Source organism: Nyctereutes procyonoides, unplaced genomic scaffold (genome assembly GCF_905146905.1).
Source record: "Nyctereutes procyonoides isolate TBG_1078 unplaced genomic scaffold, NYPRO_anot_genome, whole genome shotgun sequence".
Lineage (NCBI taxonomy): Eukaryota > Metazoa > Chordata > Mammalia > Carnivora > Canidae > Nyctereutes > Nyctereutes procyonoides.
The window spans coordinates 6,114,740-6,134,897 of NW_026575146.1; the positions used below are offsets into that span (position 1 = coordinate 6,114,740).

General features: G+C 41.5%; 1 protein-coding gene across 1 annotated transcript in view; it reads left to right on the forward strand.

The window, feature by feature from the left end:
- UST (uronyl 2-sulfotransferase) overlaps positions 1-12,197 on the forward strand; it is a 294,242-nt gene extending 282,045 nt beyond the window's left edge. Inside the window, exon 8 of the mRNA XM_055311642.1 lies at positions 9,269-12,197. Coding sequence (XP_055167617.1) covers positions 9,269-9,552 — 284 coding nt within the window. The 3' untranslated portion in view covers positions 9,553-12,197. The remainder of the gene's footprint in view (positions 1-9,268) is intronic.
- Positions 12,198-20,158: the final 7,961 nt, after the last annotated feature.

Here is a 20,158-nt window from a genome sequence, read left to right on the forward strand (position 1 = left end):
GCCTGTTTGACAGATGAAGAGAGGTGGGAAGGGGGACTTCATGGGGCAGGTCTGTGATTTCCTTTTTATTTATATTAGAGGGACTTTTGAGAGTTCTGAAAATTATGAACCAGTCCAAATATAATGTCAATGCAGCAGAGGTAGAAAGAGCCACTGCTTTTGCAAAAATGTCCAGATCTCAGGCAGTAAAGCCAAATCCGTTCATGGCCTCAGCTTGAAGCCATGTTGGAGGCATTGTGCTTGTCACTGCTCAGTCTTGCATATAAATGGGCTACTAGTAAGTGATATTTATCATCACATTCAAAAGTTAAACTCCCAATATTTGCCTAGGAGTGCCTTGGGAAGAGCATTGAGTTGGGAAACTGAGCCTTAGCACCTTCACCCCATATGTGTTCTGAGTGGATGGATGCGATTGGTGCTGAGTGTAGGTGTGTATCTAAGGGGGCTATAGAACTTTTCCTATGCAGTCCCTTCCCTGAGACACCAGCTTTCCAGGGATACTCCCTGTATCCTGCCTGAAGTTCTTCTTCCAGGGAGCATTCAAGAGTGGTCAAAGAGCCACAGTTCAAATTATATCCATAGCAAAGCCCTTGAAACTTGGGTCAAGTGCATGTGATCTGAATGAATGTCTTACTCCTAAGTCCTAAGTGAAATATTTCTTCTGCAAATGGAAAGGTGGCACTGAAAAAGTACCAAAAATGATGGCAAATTGAGTAATCGAACAGTGTTAATATAGCAAAATTAGGTCACACAGATGCCTTGTTGCTTTATCCATGTTTGAGTTTCTTTACTTAGTGGCTGTAGTAATAATACCCAACATAAACTCATTAGCGATGAGGTTGTGGTATATATTATATGTTCCTACATAGGTATTTACGTTTGTGGCAGATGTCCCTTATCACAGTATTTCTTAAGCTTCGCCAAGTGTATGTAAGCAATCTGTCACTATAATATAGTGTTCTCCAATAAAATGGCTAAGAAAAGCAAATACCACTACCTCTCCAGAGCACCCTGTGATCCTAAACCCTTGTATCAGCCCATCCTAAAGTGCTCTGATTTCTAGAAATGGAAAGTTTGCTCATGAAGGACCCTCACCTAAGGAAAGAATTTAGCAAAAACAACACATGTACAGTCAACACCAAAATTTGCCCTTTGGGTTAATCCAGTTTTACAGATGGATTTAACATACAGCTTTCAAATCAACAAACCTTTATTGACAGTCGTTATGGACCAGGCATGGGGCTGGGTGCTGGGGAGCCAAAAATGAAAAAGATACAGTCACTTTCAGTCTGTAAACATTTCTGCTGGCTTGCAAGTTTTTCACCAGATCCTCCCAGACTTACCAAAGCTTAGACTTAGAACACTCCAGCCCTTCTTTTCAACCCACCCCCTTAATGCCAGAATACACACAAGGCAAGGAGAAGTGGGTGGTTATAGATTTCCACTCAATTGGAAATTAACAGCCAGTGATATAGCAAAAAGGCACTGGGCTGGGAATCAGAAAGCCTACTTTCTAGTCTCAGGACAGTCACTTCCTAGTCAAACACCTTTCAGCAAGTCTTGTGACCTCTCAAGTGCTCGGGATCTTTAGGTAAAATGAGCTGCCCTGAGGACTGTGTGAGGCAATGAGAGGCCATGAGGAAACACATGAATCTACAGAGCTCTATGCAAAGAAGGGCATGCTATTCTGATGAACTGTGGAGGGACAGTGAGGTAGAGGAAGGTTTGAGCTGTTTATACCACTATCTATAAAGCTTTAATGATGTGGAAAGCTGACTCAACTCAGCCATCTCCTGATTTCAGTATCATCTTGGGTTTTTTCCCCTACTGACATTGGATGACCAGCTATAAATATTTATGTTATCAAGGGTCAGCAGTATAAAAAGGAACCCCATTCAGGGCCATAACGACTCCGTAGGGTCTCTACTACCACAAGTGGTAGACCACGACCCTACGGAGTCGTTATGGCCCTGAATGGGGTTCCTTTTTATACTGCTGGTAGTAGAGACCCTACAGAGTCTGGGAGCCTAGCGTAGTCTGTCCTCACATAGTCCTGACTCTGGTGACTTCGGACATGTCTATAAGGAAAAAGAATCTTTATTCTGCTATTGAAATACAAAGGTCAAAGGTTGGTTTTTGTCGGTTAATTGGTTGGTTTTCCCTTTTAATCACTTCACAGCTCAAAAACCAATGCCTACTTTGAGGAAATCTTCTGCAATTATGAAAACAATTAAGGGGAGTCTTTGGCCACTCCCTAAAAGTAAATAAGAAAAATGGGGGGAAAATAAAAAACATCCTGAAACCCCAGCTTCTCTTTGCCAAAACATTTTGATTAATTAAAGTACAAGAGCAGAAAAACATGACTTGGCCAGCGCTATCACTCCAAAAAGGCAACTGGACCAAAAAGCTAAACACTGGAAATTATAGACCCCAGTGGAAGGTGAGAAATCCCAGATGTGAGGGTCGGCTGCTTCCTGCTAAGGACCCAGCAATCATGGGCCTCTTGGGCATTTGCTATTAAGAACATTCAAATATTGCCTTCGTTCCCACTTGGCTATGTCTGCATCACAGGCACAGCCAAGCCTTCTGTGGTTCTGACCACACCCCCTTCCTTCTCTTGGCTCCTTTCACTCCCTCAGCGAGCATGTGAACAGGGTGCTGTGTTTCCCTAGGTGCTGAGCTGTGGAAATACAAAGATAGATGGGAGCCACCTCTATCCTGGGCTTTCTCAGCATAACAGGCTCTGTTAGGAGAATAACTAGATGCAATGCTGGGGATGTTAGGGGGGAAAATTTTTTAGAAGTTTCATAGTGCCTCAGAGGCCTCCTAAAAGTTTTCCATCTTTTGGTTGAAACACACACACAGAGAGAGAGATCTACCCCCTACTCTCAAACTTGCACACACAGCAGATCTTCATAATTAAATAGTCAAATACTGGTTATGAGAGACCCAGCTCCATGCAGAGTATCGTGGAGATAAGCACATTAGGCTTGTCTTTTCACGATTTCTGACCGAGGAAAGGAAATGTTGACACCATCAAAGCAGCCAGAATGAAATGCCCTGTTCGCTCCCATCATGAACAGACTCATGAGGAGGGATTCTCTTCTAAGACCCTGAGGCCCATTCAGCCATAAACAACGTGAGGGGTCAAGAGTCTGGGCTCAGTAGCCAAACTAACTGTCCAGACCCAACTTCTGGCTTCTCCACTTACCAGTTGTGTGAACTTGAGCAAGTTTCTAAATTCCAATGTCACATCTATAAAATGGTGATAATAAGAGAGCCTCCTTCATTGGGGTTTTTGGAAGGATGTTAGAATTCTCACATTCTTTGCCCTGAGAAAGCTCTCAAAAACGCCTGTTGATGATGATGCTCATGATGATAAAGTCTCATTCACTGCTCATAACTCCCATGTCTGGAGCAATAAGATATTCAGTAAATATCTGCAGGAAAAAAGAAGGGAGACAACCTTGGACACAGGAATGAGGACTACCTGAAGCCTTCATTTTGACATAGAGGACTTGCTTCCTAGGTTCATGAAAGCCAGAATTTCCAAATCTTTAAGGCAGAAGCATAAAACTCAAATTTTTATAGCAACCAAGGAGGTAACATAAAAGAATGGACTGGCATTTGGGGTCTGGAAAAAATGGAGAGCACTGGCCTCTCTCGGGGAGGGAGGTGGGCAGCCACACTCAGCTCTAGAAGAATATTGCCTCACTTTGAGACAAGCCAGAGATCCAGATTTCCATGTGAAATAGACCAAGGCTTACAACAACTTAGTCAATTTCTAAAAAAAATACCTCACAGGCCAAATAACACAGCCTGCCAGTCAGATCTGAGGCTGCTTCCTTGCTGTGCCTGCTTCCATGAAAGGAGCCCTGAATTTGTCTCCTCCTTCTGAAATGTTCACCAGTGGGGACTGGAGACATGAGCCCCTTGAAGTCATCTCTCAGTTCCTGCTAGTTTCAAAGAATGCTTGTGGGGTAGGTCTTCACTTCTTGTTGGTTAAGCTCTACACAGCAAATGCCCACCTAACAGGGGCTACTTCACTTCCCAAAGGATGCTAATAATAAGAATAGCTTTTTAAAGCATGATTGTCTTGTGGCTGAAATAAGAACAGCCTCCAAAAAATCCTAACAACTTCCTCTAGAACTGCTATTATGGCAATCTGGAGAGAGGCTGATTCCACAGTTCACGTAGCTTTGTTTTGTTTGGAGGGAAAGTCTGGCATTTTACAAAAATATGGGACACTTAGCAATGGAATGACTTTTCCATAGCACTCATTATTGTACAGCAAGACACATAACCATAGGCCTTTGAAATGTGACTTTAAAAATTCTCTACTAACTATACAAGACAAACTTCCCTCTAGTCTTTCCAGGTGAAGGTGATAATTTTCTGCAGGCTCATGAAAGCTTCACTGGTTATGGCCCAGTACTTAGTGGAAACCTCAACACAAATGGAGGTCCAGTCTCAGATTCCAGCCCTGTCGCTTACTTACTAGTGGTGTGACCCTGAGTAAGTCATTTAATCTCCCAGATTTTGTGCACTGCCCCCCCCCGCCCCTGCATCTGCAAAATTGAGGGTCAGAATACCTCATAGGTTTATTGAAAATATTAAATAAAACAACATGCATATGGGCATAATCCAAACCTCTGATAGGTGTTCATGTTAGTATTAGTTGGGTCTGAACTTTGCTTCTCCTCTCACAAAGCAAAACACTTATTTCTGACCATGACACCATCCTCTGGCAGTATCAATCACCTTCCTTTTAAATTTGGCAGCTCCATGGGAAACAAAAGGAGGTGGGGAGCTGTAATCATTTCCTATGAACTTCTGATTTTGTGTCCACAGTGGTATGAAAACTAAGGGTAGAGGGTTTAGATGACACCACTGGAGAGTAAGAGGGAGGAGGGGAGGGCTAGACCAGCAGCCGAGAGCACTGACACTGAAAGGTCAGGCCGAGAAAGAGGTCTGGGTATGGGGAGTTGAAAGGGAGCAATTAGAAGGAAACTAGGACAACTGTAGCACTCATTCGATGTAGCTGTTCCTATAAAAATACAGCACAACAGATCAGGCTTAGCTAGCTGAGACCATCACCACTCCATGCCAAATCAGCTAATTAATGATGTGGACATACCTGGTTCTTTTCACTTGTGCTTGAATGACACGCTGTTACTTTTGACAGACGGTTACCTGCTCTGCCCACCCACCAAATCACCCATCCTCAGCTCTAGAGGAAAGCATGCAGGGAAAAGAGTTTTGCTGCAATGACCTAGGAGTAGCTTTATAGCAAATGACCCACTTACCTAATCCTAATCAAAGAAGGAAATGTGTAACTCCATCATGCTATCATTTTTTTTAAATCTTCCAAAATTTTGCTGGCTTGATGTTAATAGCCCTTTACAGCAACTTGACATTTTACCTTCTCCAGTTTATCTTGAAGGCTAGTCTAAGAGGTTACCTGGTTCTAGGATAACAATTCAGGGGACGCTTCTCTTGGGTGGTTTTGTGGTCAGTGACTACACTTGCTATGTATCATTTTTAGGAAAATTGTGTTTCAACTTTAAAGAGCTTTGAGGCCCCGCAATAGAGCAGATCTCCAATCACTTCTTTTCAAAGATGTAGGTTCCACAATGCTTATTTCCTTGGGTCTTCCTCCAAAATGGGGTAGGAGGGCCTTCTGTTTAAATTCCAGGCACTGTTAACCCTTCCCTTTTCATAAAATGTAAAAACAAGGCCTTCTGTTTTTGCTGTTGCAGTGTGAATGACTATATAATATACCCGACCAGCACATAAAATAGCTAACTCCACTATTTATCAATCATACCAGAACTAATACTTACTAGAATAAATAAGATATATGAAAGATCGTAAAAGGAAATGCAGTCTTGATTTCTTTTAAGAAATTGCCTAAGATATTCATATATGGGCTTCTGGAAGCCCGTATATGCTCCCTGTCTTTCTGAGCATGAGCTTTAATCAGGTTTTCAGGAGAGTTAAGAGCCTCTACTCTGGAGTATATTCCCTGATCAAGCCTGAGTTGAGTACCTGGGATGTGCCATTTTTCTCTTTCACCCAGGAAACTCATGGCTGAAAATACTCCAAGGGCGTTATTAAAATGATGCCCATTTTTGTGACAGTTTTTCTTATGAAAATCCATGAAGATATTACTCTGTGCTTTATAACTAGGAATGGATGTGAAGATTGGTGAAAATGAAGTGCAGCTCACAATGTTAAATTCTCTGTTGTTAGAAAGTTTAGGGCTGCACTCTCAACCCACCTCTTGCACAAGTGCTTAGGACTTCACAATGTGCATTTTATGTTACTTGATGCTGGGGTTTGAGAGACTAACAAATATTACTCATTTCCCCCTGCCTGGGTTCTTTTTTTTTTTTTTCTGGGTTCTAAACTAATTGAGAGATAGACATTGGAGGCAGAGATCCAAATGTCAACTTTATTACCAGTTTGAGCTCGGTGGGAAGATGCAGCCTATGTGTGAGAAGTGGACTGATCATATTCCATCCTGACTTTGACAGACTTGCCCACCAAGTCACAGGCATGGTTGGAAGCCCTCACCTCCTCTGCAGGAAGGTGTAAAGTCTCAGCAGGCAGACACACTCTTTCCAGAGGGGATGGCATCTCAACCCCTTCCCCAAAATGCAGAGAAACTCCTCTGGCCCTGGTACCTGGCCCACCCCACCTGAAAGAGGGACTTGGGCAAGAAGTAGGAGCAGTGCTCTAGGGAGATCCTTCCAAATGCGGTGAAAGCTGTTACCATTAATACCAAACTTCCAACCCCCATTCTCCCTTTGTCCTGTTCCTAACTATTTAGCTAATTGTAGCATATGTATTTTTGAAAAATTCTTTACATTCTTTTTGGACCAGGTTGGACCAAATAGGTTAACTAAAGAGTTTATTTGAAAATCACAAGAATCCTAGTATTTTTTTATGGTATGAAATAACAAAATGCCACACAATTTAGAGTGCTTCAAGAGGAAGGGATTGTAGGAGTCTAGAAATGAGTGAATTATGTTTCTTGTGCCTTTCAGTGTTTAACTTAAACTTCTTGTGCCTTGTCTGCCCTTAATACCAATTTTTTAAACTCTGTGTTTTGAAAACCCAAATGGATAGACATGTTAACATGTCTCACCTCAGATTAGCTATAGTTAATATATACAGAGAAGATAAATGTTATAGAATGTTCTATCATAAACCTGTTTTAGAAGAGATTATGCCAAATTCTTTAACAAAAATTCTAGAACTCATATGCCCACATGTGGATTGCAAGAGACTCAGTTGGAAAAACAATACCTTTATTTCAATGAGGCCATTTTTCTTCTGAGAATTTCTTGGAAATTAGGATTGCTAATGGAGGTTTCAGAAGGTATTTCAAAAAGTCTAAAAAATGACATGCCTTTGTCAGGTGATGAATCTGATTTTAGAAGCAGCCATTTGGAGCTATGTTTGGTAAATAATATACCTATTCCAATTTGATGACAAAAGTTTTAGTTAAAATATATGATAAAAGAAAATATGGTAAATTTTCATGATCTTGGGTTTGGCAATGATTTCTTTAACATAACACCATCTAAGAAAAAAATAGATAAATTGGTCTTCACTAAAATTAAAAACTTTTGTTCATCAAAGATAACTACCAACAGTGAAAAGGCAACATATGATTTGGGAGAAAATATTTGCCAATCATTTATCTGATATATATGCAGAATATTTGGAACATATAAAGAACTATAACTTCCAAAATGAAAATTTAAACAATCCAATGCCAAAATATGGAAAGGATTTGACTAGACATTTCTTCAAAGAAGATACACAAATGGCCAACAAGCACATAAAAAGATGCTCTGCATCATCAGTCATTAGTAGAATAAAAGTCAAAACCACAACGGGGTACAAATTCACACTTTTCTGGGATGGCTGTAATTTTTTAACATTAAAATAAGAATTATAGAATAATATTTGGGGAAATTGGAACCTTCATACATTGCAGTGGGCATGTAAAGTGGTTCAATCACTGAGGAGAATAGTTTGGTGGTTCCTCAAATATTTAAACAGAATTACCATGAGCCTGCAATTCCACTCCTTCTAGATGCCCAAAAGAACTACATCAGGGACCCAAACAAATACTTATGTACAAAAGTTCACAATAGCCCAAAAGTAGAAACCTCTCGTTTCCATAAATGGATAAATGGATAGACAAATTGTGGCATTTCCATACAATGGAATACTGTTCATTCAAAAAAAGGAATGAAATACTGATAAATATACAGTGTGGATGAACCTTGAAAACGTGAAAAGCGTATGCTACATGAAAAAAAGCCAGACACAAAAGACATACTACATGGTCCATTTATATGAGGTACCTAAGAAAGCAAATTCATAGACAGAAAGTAGATTAGAGGTTACCTGGGGAGGGTTAGAAGGAGTTTAATGGGTGTGCAGTTTCGTTTCTGTTTGGAGCAATGAAAGAATTCTGGAAATAGTGATGATGTTTGCACCACATTATAAATGTAATTAATGCCACTGAAATGTACACTTTAATAGGGTTAAAATTTTATGATACATATATAACATTTTTGTTAGGCATTACATGTAAAATACGTATAACATTATTAGTAGTAGTCGTTAATATAAAACTATGCAGATTTTAGTTATAATTTACCACAACTTTAAAAGCATTCAAAATTCACAACAGTTAACATCATATTTTAAGGAATCTAGTAGTTCTTCCTTTATTTTTCTTGAAAAATAAAGATGCCCTGTTGAAATAATGAAGCGCAAATTTTATACCAAATTAAACTGTCAATAGTACATATTAATACTTTAAAAGAAAAAAACAAGATGATTAGAAAGTGGTGAGAGCTCTTTCCTATGCATCCTCCTGAAAGTAAAGCCCTTGATGAGTGTAACAGGAAGTAAAAAAGGAAACTGGGTAGATTTTGCTGTTCAAAAGAATGTGTCATTTGTTTATAACTGAATTGTGATCAAATTACATAGTTCACCTCCCATGGAAAGAACTCCGGATCATTTATGTTTGGTCAACTAATGTTGATTATTAACTCCTAGAAAATGGTGAAATCTTTCTAAATATTGTTGGGAACCCACTTTTCCCTTCTATTCTTCGCGAGCTCTGCAGTTTCTTTCTCTAGGAGCTGCCAGTCTTAGGCATGTAATGCGGGGCGTTGTCTTTATGCCTTTTGAGCAAAAGCATTAGAGACGACTGCTCATGTGCAACCCGGTTCTTTTCCAGAGCATAGGAAACTTGGAAACATGACTGTGACCGTGAAGAAGACTGTCCCCTCCCCTGAGGCCGTGCAGATTCTCTACCAGCGAATGAGATATGAGTATGAATTCTACCACTACGTCAAAGAGCAGTTCCACTTGCTGAAGCGCAAGTTTGGACTCAAGTCCCATGTCAGCAGGCCCCCCCTGAGACCCCAGTTCTTTATTCCAACTCCACTGGAAACTGAGGAGCCGATCGATGACGAGAACCAAGACGATGAGAAGTGGCTAGAAGATATTTATAAGAGGTGATGCCAGCACTGTGTTGCCTCCACTGGCTGTGTCTCCCTTTTCCAGAAAGTTCTTTTGTGGGGGTTGGGGGGGAGAAAAATCATTAAGGAACTAAATTAATGCTCAGCTGCATTAAAAAGAACAAAACATTCCCACATGTTGGGGTCATTGGGAGATGCCCGGTTTTGCGGGTCTTATTTTGTTGAACTGCATTGTGTCTTCCTGGCTCCTTGGGTCCTTCCAGGTACACTAGATGGCACCATCCCAGGGCATCTCATCATAACAAAGCTTTTCCCTCTAGTATAATGAGAGGAGGGGAAGAAATATAGCCCATAGCCCAGTAACTTATCATTTGTAGAATGACTTGTAAAAATATTACCTCAGTGGTAGGTAACATCCAGACATCTATTTTGGTAGAAATACAAAACCACTTCAGAGACCAGGGAATCCACTTCCACTCTAGAAGGATCTAAGGAGAAGCTAAGACTGATAAGGACCTCAAGAGGGGGGAATGCCCCTGGATGAGTGGTTTCCACCCCCATGGGTAGAATTCTGCCTCTGGTCTGTCTCAGGGGACACTTTCACCGAGGGCAGCATACATTTTTCCGAAAGAGCAAGTCTGCTGGTCCCGTACCCCCAACCCATCCAGAGCCTTGAGTACTTTCGAAGGTCAAGGTGCATGGCAAGCTCCATTGAGACACTCCCTTCCCAAGCACCATTCTGACTGATATCAAAGTAGCATTGCAGGGAAAAGAATGTTTACTGTGTAAGGAAGAGTGTAGGCAAGACAGATCAGCTCTGGAAACACCAGGTCTGGTAGTGTTCTTTGCACCCAGTATGAAACCTCTCTCTCCCTGGCATTGCTTTCACTGGAAACGCAGGATCCAGTTTAGCTCTGGCATGTGACTCCTGTGGCAGAAGTTCTAAGCCCTCCACAGACAATGCATAATCTAGGCATACCCCCAGCCCAGTTGGGTCCCACGGTAACTAGCATCTTTCACCTTGGATCCCTTGAGAGGCACCTGGTTTGGGTAAAAAGGGGTACTGAGTTCTACTCAGGCAGCAGTGAAACGACAGCCCCATTTCTTATGGAAGCAGCTCTTTCCTGAAAACCCTTACTAAGACATCAAGAAGAGAAGAAGCAAGAGCTTCCGGTAAGAGACTACCTGACCAGCTCAATGAGTAGCTATCCGCCCCCAGAGTGGTCTGCGCAGCCGTTGTGCAGTTCCATTGCTCCAAATATCTCTTCTTCCCATTTCTCTCCCATCATCTGCCACCAATTCATGATCCCGTGAGTCTTCGAATTCTAAAAGGTTTTCATCTTTAATCCCCCAGCCCTGAATATACCTATATTCCTGGGTGGATCACCTACAGCCAACTGAGAAGCAGGGGTGCAGGTGGTGACAGTAGGCAGGATACTTGCAACAGATTTCGTCTCCTTCATGTTTTCTCCCCTCGAGCCAGCCCTTTAAGAGCACTAGAAAAGTGTGAGTTGGGAATACTTAATAGTAAATAAGACTGACTTTACACAAGCTACACATTTTCTACTTTTCAGAAACCAACAAGTCTCTCTAGAGTTTTTTCTTCGTTCACTAAAATTGGATGGTAGCCAAGATATAAAGCAAGTCATTTGGAACCTGTCGAGTGTGCACTAAAGCTACTTTATCATGAGATGTATTAAGAAGGCTCCACCCCACAGGAGTCCAGTGAAGGCTGAGACCACAGAGGCACAAAGTCCAGCATTTGGCCACTGGTGGGCCTCCTTTCTGCCTCAGAGAACTGGGGTAGAGACGTGCTTAAGAAAAATGTTCTTAGAAGAGGAAATATCCTTTGTCCTGTTTAGAGAGACCAGGGCCCTAGCATTAGGCATACCTTAAAAAGCAATGCAGAGAACAGCTGTCATATTAAAAACAAAACCAAGAACGACGGCCTGGTACATTGTGAGTCATTTCTATGAAATCGCATATAAAGAATGATAATTCGTTTACATACTGTGCAAGCTCATTCTCTGAAAATAAAATTGAATCAGCTTAGTGTTCTCTGCTTGTGTCAGAATATCAGGACCATTGGTCATTTTAAAAATGCATCATCCTAGTGTAAGTTCACACGAGCACTTCTACCTGGGTGTTTATAGGCATTTATTGTCAGCAGTGATGTGACAACATCACAACAAAAGATGCTGACAGATTCACTTGTGGGGCCTTACTGTTATTTTGTCCCAACAAATAGCCTCCAAGTCCTAAAAGTCCAGGCACTTCATCAGTTTATTGGCACACATGACAACATTTCTTTGGCCCCGAGCCCAACGCAGTTTGTACTTCATGAAATATATTGTACATTTTACATAGTTTAATTTAAAAAATACATTTTAAGCTGGTTGATCTTTGACTGCCTTATTTATTATAACCTTTCAGCACATTCCAAGGTTTCAGTTACTCAGGAAAGAGTTAATTAAAATGATTTTATTTTGGTCTGATGGATGTTTTTTAAAAGGAAAATTATTATTATGAACCTTCAGCCTACTTTCCTTGAGTGCCGTAAAAGTGCTTGTAAAATTTTTTTTTAAGAAGAAAGAAAAAAAATGGTGTTTGACATGGATGGAAATTCAAAAATATATATGGAACTGAAACATGAGCTTAGCTAAAATAAAAGCAATCTGTGTTTGAGATGAAGTGTTCCTTAACTTATTCATTATCCATTTAAATAAATGAATATAAATAAGTCTAATTTTTTTTCCATTCTGTTGAGAGCCAGAAATAAAAGTACCTGCCGTTCTTCACAGCGCCCTCTGCCTTCCTAAGTGGCCAAACTTTTTCCATCAAGATGTGTTTTTTTTTTTCTTTAGAAAAATGTATTTTTTTTAAGTCCATAAACTCTTATAATGGGATGACACCAAAAAGCTGGCCGAAAAAATAAACTAGAGTTAGGCCTTAATTCATCTGGTTGTGTGTATACAATCCCAAGCAGCTGACTTGACCTCCATGTGCACTGGTTGGTTTGGTGTCGGGGGGCTTCAGCAGAACCCTCAACCCCCAATGCCAGGTGTCTGCTGCACATCTTCCCTAACACAGGCAAGGAAGGAGATGCCACACCGTGCCTCTTAGCGTGTACTCTGATCTCTCTGACAGGTAGAGCCTAAAAGCAGGGTGATTCTCACCTACCAAGCAAGTAGTTTTGGTCCAGAAACCCTCTTCCTGTGAAATTTCACAGCTGCATCAAAAGGGACTTGCAGAGTCAGGGAGGCCCCAGGCTTTCTAGCAAGTGGACAACACATGCCAACTATGTGTGGCTGTTTCATAAAAGGAAAGAATCAGAATCTTGGTACTGAATGAAAGAAAACCCTATTTTGGTAATCACAAGCTTTAAGTAAGAGTCTGAACCTTGATCAAGTGGCAAATGGTTACCTTTCTTTGTTATTTAATTTGTTCTGGGGATCCCTGGGTGGCACAGCGGTTTGGCGCCTGCCTTTGGCCCAGGGCGCGATCTTGGAGACCCGGGATCGAATCCCACGTCAGGCTCCCGGTGCATGGAGCCTGCTTCTCCCTCTGCCTGTGTCTCTGCCTCTCTCTCTCTCTCTGTGACTATCATAACTAAATAAAAAAAAAAAAAATTAAAAAAAAAATAAAAAAATAAAAAATAAAAAAAAAATTTGTTCTGTAACGTGGTCACATGACATTTGACTCTAGGTGATCTTTAAAGACAAAAGTACTGAAGGAAACTCAGACCATGCCCCCCCCACCCCCACCCCAGAGCTGCTTGTTTAGTCTGAAGTTCTTCATGAATGTGCTGTTAAAGTTCATCCAGTGGACTATTTGGCTTTAAATGAATTTTGTGGATGATGGTAGTATTTCTCAGAAGGCAGAGCAATGGTCCATAAGCATTCAGAACAATTGTTCTGTGGGTCAAAATGATGAAATTCTCTTTAAGTAAAAGCAAAGAGGATTTATTTTACTAAAATAACTTCACATCTGATAAGAAAATAATTTTTTTAAGTCTTTTGAATATCCTACAAAAGAAAAGCCTGTTTTTGGCTAAAACCAGTATCGGGAGTCTGTTAAGAAAAACACATAAAACTTCCTTCACGGCTCAGAAAAGTCATCGTGGTAGAGCTCAGTGTGTTTAGTGCCATAGACTGAGCGGCTTAAACAACAGAAATTTATTTTCTCACACTTCTGGAGGCTAGAAGTTTGAGAGCAAAATGTCGGCAGTGTGGGTTTCTCCCAAGGCTTGTGGGTTTCTTCTCTTTGGCTTGTACCTGGGCGTCTTCTCCCTTTGTCTTCACACAGCCTCACCTGTGTACCCGAATTCTTCTTTTAATTTTTTTTTAATTTTTATTTATTTATGATAGTCAGAGAGAGAGAGAGAGAGAGAGGCAGAGACATAGGCAGAGGGAAAAGCAGGTTCCATGCACCGGGAGCCTGACGTGGGATTCGATCCCGGGTCTCCAGGATTGCGCCCTGGGCCAAAGGCAAGCGCCAAACCGCTGCGCCACCCAGGGATCCCCGAATTCTTCTTTTAATTAGGACACCACTCGTATTGGATTAGTGCCCACCCTAATGACTTCACTGTAACTTGATTACCCCTATGTAGGCCCTATCTCCAAATAAAGCCACATTCTGAAGTGCTGGGTGTTAGGACTTCAACATAGGAATTTTGTGGGGACAAAGTTCTTCTCAGAACACCCAGATAATAACAGAGAAGTTAGAGCAGAGGAGCTCATCTTTGACTAGGCGATAAATGAGCTAAAATCCCAGACCCCTGGAGCAGTGGGGGCTCGGTGGTCCTCTGGCCAGGTTTTATATGTCAGGAATCGAAGGTCCAGACAAAGACACAAATACATCATTTTTTCCATTGAGGGTTTAATTACCTTTTGAACATTGAACAAATCAAAACTTGAGAATGATGATATAATCCAAGTCCCCCTACTGACTGAAATCCAGGGTGCAAAGGATAAGGCACATTCAGCCATGTCCAGACCACCTGCCACATCATGTGGCTCTCCTGGGTGTGGGGCCTGGGGACCTCCCGCAGAGGGAGACCCCGCAATCACCTAGGGTCTCAGACACAAGTGTTGAAATAAACATGTTTCATTTTAGATCTTTCTCCCAAAAGACAGAAGTTCTAAGAGTTTCTAGATTGGGGCCACATTTTGCCTCTCTCAGGTCATAGAGTTGTATTTCTCTTAAAAGCAAAATGATGATTCATATTCTACGTCCTGTAAGGAGTTTCGGAAGGTCCTGCCTCAAAAAATAAAGTCAAATGCAGATCATAAAACTAGTGGAAGTCGAGTGCGGACATGCCCCCAGAAAACCAGAGCCAGAGAGTACCCAGGCCCTGAGAGCTCCCAGGCTTCTTCCCTCCCTGACTGCTTCACTTATTCGAGAGAATTCCTTTCTGCGTAGGGCAGGCTTGGCTCCCAGCTCCCCGCGCTGCTGATTCCCGAGGAACACCCAAGCCCACAGATGTTCATGGGTCACAGAATTGTGAACTGACCACTTGTGCACTTTGGATTTCAACTTGTAAACATGGGGATTCCCTTAAAAAAGCGGGGGGAGGGAGGGAGAAAAAAAGGAAGGGAAGAAAAATCACCGTGCAAAGGAAAAATGTGAGCTAAGTTTTTCCTTTGGAATCTTGGCGTGTGAGTTTAGCTATCTTCAATCTGGCTTTCTCCAGACACTGTATGCTTTGAGCAGGCATGGAGCAATCTGCCTTGCACTGTGCTGCCAGAACATTCAGACTTGACCTGTAACACGCCTCCTCTTCCAGTCATGAGCAGAGACAGCCGGGAGGTCGGCCGCGCCAGACACAGCATGCTGGCTGTGTGGTGCAGCTACAGAAGGGGCTAGAACCTGGAAGCAGAGCTGTTGACTGATTAGGGCACAGGCTGCACACCAGCAAAGTCCCCGAGTTCACCTCCCAGCTGCTCTCTTTCACTGGGCGCTTGAGTAAATCACTTGACCTCTCCATGCCTGAAATCAGCCCAGCTGGAAAATAGGAGGGCCATTGAAAACCAAGGCTTGCTTCTGGGATGAACTTTGTCCCATCCTCCCACCCCCATATGCTAAGACACAATCCATTTGGGGCTGATGAACGTTCATTTTCTTCACAAAACAGTCTGTCCTCAGCAAGAGAGCCTACAACTACACCCAATTCTAGGTCCATGGGTCCCCCAACCCCTCACGTCTGCTCATGTTGCTACCTAACATGCCAATGAGTCCATGGAAAGCAGTACTTCAGAAATCTGAATGGAGCCAATAGGAATAGGCACATTCTAGTGGACATGAGTCAGTATCCTTATCCCATGCCATTATCCAAACCAAACCCCTTTATGGATTTCCAGCTTTCTCTAACACTCCCTTTGGGAAGAGTTTGTGTAGCTCTGCATTATAGGAATCCTCTCTAACTCAGCTTTTAAATACAAGCATCTTCTAACTTCTTTAAAGTACCCGGTGTATCTGTGATCCTGTTCATGATAAAGAACCTAATCCATGTCAGTTAGTACAGGTTGTACACAGGAGAAGTTTTACTAAAGGTTGAAAACCCGATAGAATGGGGTACTGTACTTTCTGGAGTCTTTCTCATTCTTAAAATGGCATCACCGCTTTGACGTTTGGGGAGAAATCTAGTAATGATTTCGTAGGCTGGTGATGTGTCCAGCATAGTTAATCCTTCTCACTCCATTACAGGACTGTCATTATAGGACTCTAAATCTGTGGCATTAACTAATTTTCCACAGATCACAAAGTTCTTTACAGCCATCCTATTTGCTGCTTATATCAAATTTACCATCTCCTTTCCTTCTCTGGCATACTTTCTTATTTTTTTCTCCATATTTGATTGAAGGTTAATGAAATTCTAATCTAGAGCAAATTTCCAAAAGATCATTCACAAACCAAGTGTCTGAGATAGGTATGAAAAAGGAAATCATTGTGTTAAACAATTTGGAAAATGCTGTATGGTTCACAGTGCCACACAGTACAGTCATGTTTTAAGAGCACACTAAAGGTTTGGAAGAATAGTACAGTCTTTAAAAGTTTATCTTGGGGCACCTGATGGCACAGTTGGTTAATTGTCTGACTCTTGGTTTCAGCTCAGGTGGTTGATCTTATTGTCGTGAGATCAAACCCCATGTCGGGCTCCATACTCAGCGTAGTCTGCTTGGGAATCTCTCTCCTGGCCCTCCCACTCATGCTCTCTCTCTCTCTGAAATAAAGAAATAAATCTTTTTAAAAAAATCAGTTTATCATTGCCAAACCCCACATCTCTCAAAACTATTTGTCATGAAATCCTTATTAAGTAAGACCCATTAATAGCTGTGGAACTAGTGTTCTGGAGATTACACTTGAAGAAACATTGCTTTAATGTGTCATTTTTCCCCCTTTGGAAGAGGCGCTTTCCTTCTGCTATGGTTCAGTGTTTGGTCTTCCAAGTGGTCCATGTATCCTGCTTGAGGAAAATATTTTTGCAGATGATTGACACTTTGATAAATAGAAGGTGGGGGCAAATAACATTTTTAGTAAAAAAAAAAAAAAAAGCAAGAAATCAAAAAAAAACAACAAGGAATCATCTTTCAGTTTTGCTTATGCACCTTTTTTAGCTATTTAGTTTTTTTTAATTTTTTTTTATTTATTTATGATAGGCACACAGTGAGAGAGAGAGAGAGGCAGAGACACAGGCAGAGGGAGAAGCAGGCTCCATGCAGTGGGAGCCCGACGTGGGATTCGATCCTGGATCTCCAGGATCGTGCCCTGGGACAAAGGCAGGCGCTAAACCGCTGCGCCACCCAGGGATCCCATAGCTATTTAATATTTTATTTAAATTCAATTGCTTATGCACCGTAATTATATTCCCCTACTTCACTAGAAAGTAGAAACTCTTCGTAATTTTTAAATACTTTTTAATATTATTTGGATGCCTCGAATCAATTCACGACTTCCATGAAGATTGGTGCTCAAATCAGATTGGATAAAGAACACCTGCCCCACTTCGTCTGTGGTTGGTTACGCACTAGGGGAGCAAAGAGTGGCAAATGGAGATCTCAAGTTTTTCAGGTAAGGTTGGTGGCTAGAGATAAAAAATGCTCAGCTCCAGAGCTTCAACTCAGCCTTTGCACACTGGGGTACCCATGTTGTTCAGCACACTAGGGGGAGCCGGAGCCATAACAATTTACTCAGGAAATCCCAAAGTCTTTCCAAACCTAATTTCTCTCCCACACCTGCTTACTTTCTTTGAGCGCTTTGCAGGAGAATGGCCCAGAAGGCAATCATCACGGTTAGCGTATTTAAAACACAATGTGCACATAGGGTATTCTCTTTCCCAAGCTGTGGGACCTGCTCTCGTATTGTTGCCATTATTTTTAAATTACTATAGTATGTTTACAATCAGTCTTGATCAGATCATCTTTCCTGAGTGTGTTGTATAATTACAACATGAATGAAGTTCTGATTCGATAATCAAGAGTTGCCTCATGCAGTGGCTTGACGGTCATAATAACCCTCAGGCAATACCACGGGCTGCAGCTGTAAGTATGAGGTGAGTACGAGACAAAGATGTAGGAGGAAGGTAAGAATCCCACATTGTGAGGTACCTGGGTGGTTCAGGGTTGAGTGTCTGCCTTCAGCTCAGGTTGTGATCCCGGGGTCCTGGGATTGAGTCCCGCATCAGGCTCTGTGCAGGGAGCCGGCTTCTCTTTCTACCTCTCTTTGTGTGTATCTCATGAATAAATAAATAAAATCTGAAAAAAAAAAAAAAAAGAATCCCATATTGTCAGCAAGGTAGTCCAAACTAGAAAAAGATTCGGGTAACTCTCCAAATATTTTTAATGTACAAAAATTTATCAGCATGCATAGGGGCTTAAATACGGAGAAGGTAAGAGATTAGGGAAGACTTGAACAGGGGAGAGGTTTCATGTTGAATTCGTCCCCTTCCAGGGAGAGATTTTGTATAAAAAATAGCCTGGCAGATCTGAAGCACAACGACCTGATCTTTCAGCAGATCTACGAGAAAGGTATTGTACCTTGTGTATGTAATAGGAAATAAAGTCCCCATGAAGTTAAATAATGAGCCTGCATTAGCCCATTTAGTGACAAGGCCAGGATGCATATTGGAAAAGGCAAGATATAACTGATCCTGACTGCCAATGACTTTGGAAGAATTGTTATTTCATTCTAAGGACAATGAGGGACCCTCAGTAGTTTAGAAATGACTTTCTATTCTTCAGAATATTAAAGTAAACATGAACATGAGAAAATCTTTTTTTTTTTTCTAAATCAGTTAACAGGTGAGCTGACTACTCTCCCTTTGCCCACCCAGAGCTCTCCTTCATTCACCGCCCCTCATCACAGGCTCTAATTCTGAGACATTGAGCCCTGTGCATTATGTCACCTGGGCTCCCTGCCTGCTGCCTCTTAGTTGGCTTTGGCCAATGGGTGGCACAGAGAAGATGGGCAACATCTGAGTGAAATTCTGCCTCTGACTATATAATGGGTGAACGCCCGAAAGGCAAAACTCTGTAGACCTCCGCATGTGTGTGGGGAGTGGACAGGGGTTGGCTAAGAGGTTAGAGAAGCACAGAAGACAGAACTTACAGAGGGCTCCATGACTGGTTTCAACCAATAGCATTCCACACAAGGTGACTGAATATTTGTTGAGTTGAATAGACCAAAAGGAGCTAAAGGAAAATATAACATTAACTCAGCTATGTCCAGCTTGGACAGAGATGCAACTGATATAAATGAGCAATGGGTGAGAGAGCTGCCCTAGTGGTCAGAGGATTTCAGTTTGAGATGTGTGGATGTGCTGCCTCCCACGAGCTTGCTCATCCCTTCCTGGATTTCATTGTCCTCAGAGGCAGGGTTCCTAATGGGCATTGTATCCATCTCCTCAGCCCTCTGTGTGGCCACAAGCAGCTGAGACTGCATCCTACATTCCCTCCTGTTGACATGAGAGTGCTATTATACAAATCAAACTATATTCTAGATGTGCCATTATATGAAAAAAAGATTGGGAAGACGGCTCTAATTTACCCAAAATACACAGAGTTTTCAGGTTTGATTTTGTTTCTTCTTAAAACAAGTCTTTTCTTTCCAGGTCTTGCAGTTTCTTTGTTTTACACTAATTTTTCTTTGACTTCCAGTTAAGCACATACAGACAGTAAGGTGGCCTGGTTAATTTTTTGAGCAAAGATGATGGATTAGAAACCTGCCTGTCTTAGACTGTTTGAGACCAATATCGGTGGAAAATATGGCAAAACTGATTGGCCTAAAAACAGATCTCTGACCTCAGGCTCATGAGCGTCATCCTCAAACAAAGTTGCCAACCATATATCCCAGGAAATATAGGAATCATTTGTTACCATTCTCACACTGAAAATGATTAACCTGTACATCTAGAGTCTCCCTTTCACTAAAGTGATTAAACAGTAAAAGGTTTCCATAATTATAAATATTTCTTAGTATTGGCCAGCTAACCTCTGATCAATGTCCAGTCTTTAGTCACCTTCAAAGAGGATTTTATGTGTAATACTTAGCATTGAAATATATATGTTATTTTAGAATTCACAAATTAAAAATACAAAGTATAGTTTATTTGATTGGATAGTTTAGGAATCAGGTAAACTTTTATTTCA